The 8,063-nt window shown below is 50.2% G+C and overlaps 1 protein-coding gene across 1 annotated transcript; it reads left to right on the forward strand.

Annotated features, from left to right (window-relative positions):
* Positions 1-5,620: 5,620 nt before the first annotated feature.
* On the forward strand, positions 5,621-7,454 carry LOC139834080 (uncharacterized). Its single transcript, XM_071824471.1, has 2 exons — positions 5,621-6,194; positions 7,135-7,454. Exons 1-2 carry the CDS (start codon positions 5,621-5,623, stop codon positions 7,452-7,454), a joined length of 894 nt encoding a protein of 297 aa, XP_071680572.1.
* Positions 7,455-8,063: the final 609 nt, after the last annotated feature.

Raw genomic sequence — 8,063 nt, forward strand, 5'->3', positions numbered from 1 at the left:
ATGGGTTCTTGGCTGTAGCTAGATGGTACTCTCTCCCGTGTGCTTCAATACAATGATCTCATGGGGTGCCTTACATGATTGAGATCCATATGATGTAATCAGTGTTGTGTTTGTTGGGATCCGATGGATTGATCATTATGTTTAGTATATATTATAAGTTTGTGAAGTATTTTTGTGCTGCAATATTATTATGTTTAATGCTTGTCACTAGTGCACGAGTGGCATGATCTTAGATCTAGGCTCTATAATTGTTGCTTAGATTGTATCTACAAATTGTATGCACATGTCTTTGTCCGGAACCCGAGGCCCCAAAGTGATCTCGAATTGGGATAACCGGAGGGGATGGATTTGATATGAGGATCACATGTTTTCACCACGTGTTAATTCTTTTCTCCGGTGCTCTATTAAAAGGAGTATCTTAATTACCAGTAGTTTCCCTTGAGGCCCCGCTGCAAACGGGATGGTAGGACAAAAGATGTTATGCAAGTTTCTCATTGCGAGCACGTATGACTATATATGGAAAATATGCCTATGATATTAATAGACTGGATATTTTGTCTTAATGCTAAATTCAATTCTGTCAATTGCCCAGGTGTAATTTGTTCACCCAACACTAGTTATTTAGAGAGTTACCGCTAGCGTAGATCGTCGGGAACCCCGGTCCTTTATTTCATCATCATTGCTTTTCAATCAACCGCGCGCTGGGATATTTTCCATTGTCATTGCCTCTGCGTTAGTGCTACTGATGTGTTACTATTGCTCTCATATTACTGCCGCATCACATTTCCCTATCAACACGCCATCAAAGTAGTACCAACTATTTTCTGGCGCCGCATCATATTACCACTGCTTTCACAACACCCTGTTGCTAGTGCTTTTCTAGGTGCAGCTGAATTGACAACTCCGCTGTCAAGGCTTATAAGTATTTTTCGGCTCCCCTTGTGTCGAATCAACAAATTTGGGTTTTATTTCCCTCGAAGACTGTTGCGATCCCCTATACTTGTGGGTCATCACTCATTTCCGTGGGCTATAGCTCACAGTTTTAAGTTCCCGTGACGATTTCCAGCGATGGTGACCACCGATACATGGTTAGACGAGTCTTGGCAAAGCATGCCTTTTCATGTTTTATGCCCATTTTCGTTGGCTATAGAGCGCAATTTTTTGGCTCCCGAAACAATTTCCAGCGATGGTGATCACCGATACATGGTTTGAGGGGAATCGCAAAAAAATTGCCTTTTTCGTGTTTGCTTCCCATTTTCGTGGGCTATAGCGCACAAGTTTTGTTCCCGGGACAATGTCTAGAGATCGTGACCACCGATACATGGTTTGAGAGGCTTCACAAAAACTCGTGTTCTTCACGTTTTCTGCCTCCATTTTCGTGGGCTATAGCTCACAGTTTTAAGTTCACGTGACGATTTCCAGCGACGGTTACCACCGATACATGGTTAGACGGGTCTCACCAAAACATGCCTTCTTCATGTGCTCTTCCCATTTTCGTGGGCTATAGCGCACACTTTTCGGTTCCCGAGACAGTTTCTAGCAATCGTGACCACCGATACATTGTTTGAGTGGTGTCGCCAAAACTCATATTTTCATGTTTTCTGCCCATTTTCATGGGCTAAAGCGCATATTTTTCTGCAACCGGGACGATTTTCCGACAACTGTGACCACTGGTACATGGTTTGAGAGGATTCACGAAAACTCGTGCTTTTCATGTTTTCTGCCACCATTTTCATGGGCTATAGCTCACATTTTTAAGTTCCCATGACGATTTCCAACAACGGTGACAACCGATATATTGTTAGACGGGTGTCCCAAAATCTCGACATTTTCACGTTTTGTGCCCATTTTCTTGGGCTATAGTGCGCAATTTTTGGTCCCTAGACAATTTCCAGCGATGGTGACCACAGATACATGGTTTGAGGGGCATCGCGGAAACTCACCTTTTTCATGTTTTGTGCCAATTTTCGTGGGCTACAGCGCACAGTTTTCGGTTCCTAGGGCAATGTCTAACGATCGTGACCACCGATACATGGTTTGAGAGGATTCACAAAAACTCGTGTTTTTCAGGTTTTTTGCCTCCATTTTCGTGGGATATTGCTCACAGCTTTAAGGTCCCATGACGATTTCCACCGACGGTCACCACCGATACATGGTTAGACGGGTGTCAACCAAAATTCGACTTTTTCATGTTTTCTGCCCATTTTTGTGGGCTATAGCATGCATCTTTTTGGTTCCCGAGATAATTTCCAGCGACGGTGACCACCGATACATGGTTTGAGGGGCATAACAAAAACTCGACTTTTTCACGTTTTCTGCCCATTTTCGTGCGCTATAGCGCGCAATTTTTGGTTCCCGAGACATTTTCCCGGGAACCAAAAATTGCGCACTATGGCCCACGAAAATGGGCAAAAACATGAAAAGCCGAGTATTGTCGACGCCCGTCTAACCATGTATCGGTGGTCGTCGTCGCTTCAAATCATCCCGGGAACTTAAAAATATGAGCTATAGCTCGTGGAAATGGAGGCAGAAAACATGAATAACAAGAGTTTTCGTGAAGCCTCTCAAACCATGCATCGGTGGTCACAGTCGCTGGAAATCGTGACAGGAACCAAAAATGTGCACTATAGCTCACACAAATGCGAAGAAAAAAAATGAAAATGCGAGTTTTGGTGGCGCCACTCAAACCATGTATCGGTGGTCACAATCGCTAGAAATTGCCTCGGGAACCAAAAACTGTGTGCTATGACACACGAAAATGGGCTGAAACCATGAAAAAGGTGAGTTTTCGCGATGTACCTCAAACCATGTATCGGTGATCACGGTCGCTGAAAATTGTCCTAGGAACTAAAAGTTGCGCGGTATAGCCCACGAAAATGGGCAGAAAGCATAAAAAGGTGAGTATTGTGGACGCCCATCTAACCATGTATGGTCACCGTCGCTGGAAATCCAGGGAACCGAAAATGTGCGCTATAGCCCATGAAAATTGGCAGAAAACATGAAAAATAGGAGTGTTGATGATGCCACTGAAACCATGTATCAGTGGTCATGATCGCTACAAATTGTCCCGGGAACTGAAAACTATGCGATATGACACAAGAAAAAAGGCAGAAAATATGAAAATGCGAGTTTTGGCGATGCACCTCAAACCATGTATTGCTGGTCACGGTCGCTAGTAATTGTCCCGGGAACCAAAAGTTGCGCTTTGTAGCCCACGAAAATGGGCAGAAAACTAGAAAAATGCGAGTATGGCCGGCGCCCGTCTAACCATGTATGGTCACCGTCGCCGGAAATTCTCCTGGAAACCAAAAAATGTGCGCTATAACCCATGAAAATAGGCAGAAAACATGAAAAATATAACTTTTGGCGATGTCTTTGAAACCATGCTTCGGTGGTCACGATCTCTAGAAATTGTCATGGGAACCAAAAACTATGCGCTACAACACACAAAAATGGGCAGAAAACATGAAAAATGCGAGTTTTGGCGATGCACCTCAAACAATGTAATCATGTATCGGTGGTCGAAAATGTCTCAGGAACCAAAAATTGCGTGCTATAGCCCATGAATACGGGAAGAAAACATGAAAAGGCGAGTATTGTCGACGCCCGTCTAACCATGTATTGCTCACTGTCACTGGAAATTGTCCAGGGAACCAAAAAATGTGCGAGGGAATAAAGGAAAACAAACTAAAAGGCCCATGTAGCGCTTGCTACGCTAGTCTAATCCTCATCCTCGTCGTCGATCATGATGAATTCCGGAATTGCCCACGGTCAGTTGGCAGCCGGCGGAGCATACACCGATGCTGCTGGTGATGGAGGCGGAGCAACCCATGGATTGAACGGCAGAGGGGGGGGGCAGTGACGAGTGCGAGGCTGAGTTATGCAGTGCCGGTTCGAGAGCCTCATCCTCCGTGAGGCATGCCGGCATTATGTCGGTAGCGTATCAGGGCAACAGCGGAGGCACCTACGGCACCTCCAACAAGAGGATGTCGAGCCTATCGATCTCGTCGTTGGTCATCGTGTCCGGCAGGTGGAACTCCCGGCCCTCTCCATGGCCATCTGCAAGTCATAGAAGACGCTGCCGACAAAGTCGTCACTGTCTTCCTTGGCCTCTTCATTGTAGTAGAAGAGTGCAGTGTCGTCCTTGGGAGGCGCAGGAGGGGACGACAGCCATCGTCGATGAGGTGCCGAACGACATCCAATTTTCGAGCATCAACCACGCCATGTCGATGGTGAGCGGCACGCTGTTCGATCATGCCTCGTTCTTCATGCCACTGCCAGACGTCTGGAAGTCGTTCTTCTTCTTCCGGTGCAACCAACCAAGAAAAGCACCCTGGCGGCGACAAGGTTCCGGCATCAGGGAACACCGCGCACGTGGCTGTAGTCTACCGGCACCGGGAGAGGAAGAACTCGGTAGTCTGGGTGCCGATTTCTGCTGTGCACCTGGTCCTTGTTCGACACATCAGCCCTGGCCATCGCCGGCTTCAGCGCCAACACCCTTTCTCTCACGACCTGAGACGGTGGATTTGAGGACTTGTCTGAAACCACCACTCCCTTGCAATACGAGTGTGCGAGTGAGATGTAAAGAATGGACGTGTGAACAAACACATAGATTCAGCTTCTAAGACCAAGGATCAGGCATCAGGGCTCAGGTGCGAGAGGAAGAGCGCTAGTAGCTTTCATTTTCGAGAATAAAAGCACGGTAGCCAACCGAACCATCCACTTCACCAAACCAGATGTGCTTCATCGCTGTTTTACCGCATCATGGCTTCCAGTCGGAGGCAACGCAACCACATCGCTGCCCTCCGCTCTGGGAACCGAGTTGTTTCTGTCTGATCTGGGGGCAAGGTGGGGCTTGCGACGGATTTCTTCATGGGCCTATTGGGCTCGGCGTAGCCTAGAGACTTTGACCTCTCTCTCGGTGCGCTTGGGTTGCAACCTCTGGACCACTCCGGCCTGGAAGCCCAGTTTTTGGAGGAGGAATTTTGGGATGCCATTTGTCTTGTGCGATACCGACAAATAAATCGCCTGGCGCCGACGGCTTCTATGCTGAGCTCTACCATCATTGTTGGCCCATTATTAAGGTGGACGTCATAGCGGCGCTGAGATCTATGTGGATTGGTCGGATCAGGGTTTTGAGGCTCTCAGTGAAATTACCTTGTTGCCGAAGAAGGATGGCGTGGCTAAGCTGAAGCATTTTAGGCATGTGAGCCTCGTCAACAGTTTCGCGCGTCTGCTCACCAAGATCTTAGCCAGGCACTTAGCTCCCCGGATGCAGGATGCAGTGGATGGCAACCAGACGCCCTTTATTCGAGGACGCTGCATACAAGACAACTACATGTTGGTCAGGGAGTCCGCCAAGCTGCTACATCAAAAGAGAATCCCTTCGTTGCTTCTCAAGGTGGACGAAGCCAAGGCTTTCGACAGCATATCGTGGCCTTTCCTTTTGAGTGCGTTGCGGCAGCGAGGGTTCGGGCCAAGGTGGACCGCGTGGATTGCGATGTTGTTGTGATCTACCAGCACCAGCGTGTTCGTCAATGGTTGCACTGGGAGCTCCTTCCGGCACGGGAGGGGGTTGAGGCAAGGGGATCACATCTCCCTCTTGCTATTTTTCATAGCCATGGATGTTCTCTCAGCTATGTTTCGGGTGGCGGAATATGTGGGAGTGCTCTCTGATCTTGCCCCTATCGGATTGAGGCATCGGGTTTCGCTATACGCGGATGACGTTGTCATCTTTGCCAAGCCTGATGCGAGGGAAATCTCTGCGGTTTGGGGCGTGTTGGCCTGTTTTGGGGCGGCTTCAGGGCTCAAAGAAAACTTCGCCAAGAGCTCTGTGGCGCCAATCCAGTGCTCTGACGAGGCTCTGCAGGCAGCGGCGGCGGCGCTCCCCTACTCAATAATGCCATTACCATGCACCTACCTTGGTCTGCCTATCTATATTTCCAAGCCGCGCAAGTCCGATCTTCAGGTGGTGGACAAGCTGGCAGCCAAGCTACCTTTCTGGAAAGCGAGGCTCATGTCGAGGGAAGGGTGCCTTGTCTATGTGCAGGAGGTCATGATGGCCTCTGTTGTCTACCAGTTGTTGGCTTTGGACCTTGACCATTGGTTCATTAAAGCAGTGGACAAGCTCAGGAGAGGGTTCCTTTGGGAAGGGAAGGAGGATGCGCAGGGCGGCAGCTGCACCGTCGTGTGGCGTCTCGTCTGCCAGCCGAAGAGCTTGGGGGCCTCGGCTTGCACAACTTGCGCGTGATGAATACCGCTCTGCGCACCTGGTGGCTCTGGCTGCAAAAAACAAATAGTGTGAGGCCTTGGAGCGGCCTAGACCTGCATGTCGGCCAGAGCTCAACTGCTTTTTTTCACGCCTCGGTGCGTATTACCCTAGGGGAAGGGTGTAACACCCCGACCACCCCCGGCCGGGCCTGTACCCCTGACAGCTCTCTAGGATCTCTAGACTTGCCCCACAGACCAACACATGTCTTTCCTTCGCACTTTGTCCTCACTCGTGTGAACCCGGGAACTACTTCCCGGTCAGTCACCCATCCTCATATTACTCCGGGACAAGCACGCTTAACCTCGGAGTTCTTTGGTGATGAGTTACTGGAAAATAAGTTGCAACTTTTTGGTATGAGTATCCTATCAATCCTATTAATCCCTAGCCAGGATGTCACATTCACCCCCCTTAGAAGATCGACGCCCTCGTCGATCAGCCCTAGGCTAGGAACGTCCCCTCTTGACACACGTATGTGCGTCCAGTGCCAGCACATGTGTCATTCCGTGTGCCACGACGGGCCACTCCAGCCATGCACCACATGCCCGAACCCCTGACCCGCACACGCCCATGTAACCGTGAAGGTCGGCTCTGATACCAAATGTAACACCCCGACCACCCCCGGCCGGGCCTGTTACCCCTGGCAGCTCTCTAGGATCTCTAGACTTGCCCCGCAGACCAACTCATGTCTTTCCTTCGCACTTTGTCCTCACTCGTGTGCACCCGGGAACTACTTCCCGGTCGGTCACCCATCCTCATATTACTCCGGACCAAGCACGCTTAACCTCGGAGTTCTTTGGTGATGAGCTTCCGGAAAAGAAGTTGCAATATGAGTATCCTATCAATCCTATTAAGCCCTCGGCCAGGATGTCACAATGGGGGCTCTGTTCTCTTCTGGGAGGACGCATGGGTCCCTGGGCTCACGGTGGAGGCCATTGTGACAGACATCTTAAAGCTTGTTTGGCCAGGCTTGCGCAAAAGGTGCACCATCCACGATATGCTCGCGGGCAACAGCTGGGCCGGCGACATCACAGGAGAGTTGTCGGTCGATGCGGTGGTGCAGTACCTGAGGCTGTGGGCGGTGATCCAGGACATGAATGCTTCCCGCGGCGGCGGCCAGGACTCGTTTGCATGGAAGTGGCATGAGGACGGACGGTTTTCTTCCAAATCGCCCTACCGTGCTTAGTTCCATGGCACCGTCGGTCTCCCGGGGGCACCACTCATCTGGCATTCCTTCGCGTCGCTTAGGTTCAAGATGCATGCGTGGCTCGCACTGCGGCGTCACTGCTGGACGGCGGATCAGCGGTTGCGCCGTGGGCTTCCTTCCCACACGCTATGCCCTCTCTATGACGCGGTTGATGAGACACTTGACCACTTCTCCCTACACTGCAGTTTTGCCCAAGGGATTTGGGGTGGGCTCGTGGTGGCTTTGGGCCTGCCAAGCATCACGCTGGCGCCCGGCCTAGGGATCAATGAGTGGTGGATCCAGGCGGACAGTTCCTTCATGATGGTGGAGAGGAAGAAATCCAACTCGTTGATCATGGTTGTTTTGTGTTAGATATGGCTAGAACGCAGGATCTTCGAGGGAAGAAGTGCGCCAATGGTTTTGGTTTTCAACGCGATCCTTGACGAATGGCGATCTTGGCTGGCTTGTAGAGGTAGACATGGGGGAGAGATTACCGAGCTATCCCGGCCTTAGGCCGTGAGCAACACCCAAAGGGTTGTTGCTGGTGGTACACCGAGTTTGCTTCCATGGTTGTATGCTTGGTGCTTTGGATATCTTGGTCCGTCTTGC

Source organism: Lolium perenne, chromosome 7 (assembly GCF_019359855.2).
Source record: "Lolium perenne isolate Kyuss_39 chromosome 7, Kyuss_2.0, whole genome shotgun sequence".
Taxonomy (NCBI): domain Eukaryota; kingdom Viridiplantae; phylum Streptophyta; class Magnoliopsida; order Poales; family Poaceae; genus Lolium; species Lolium perenne.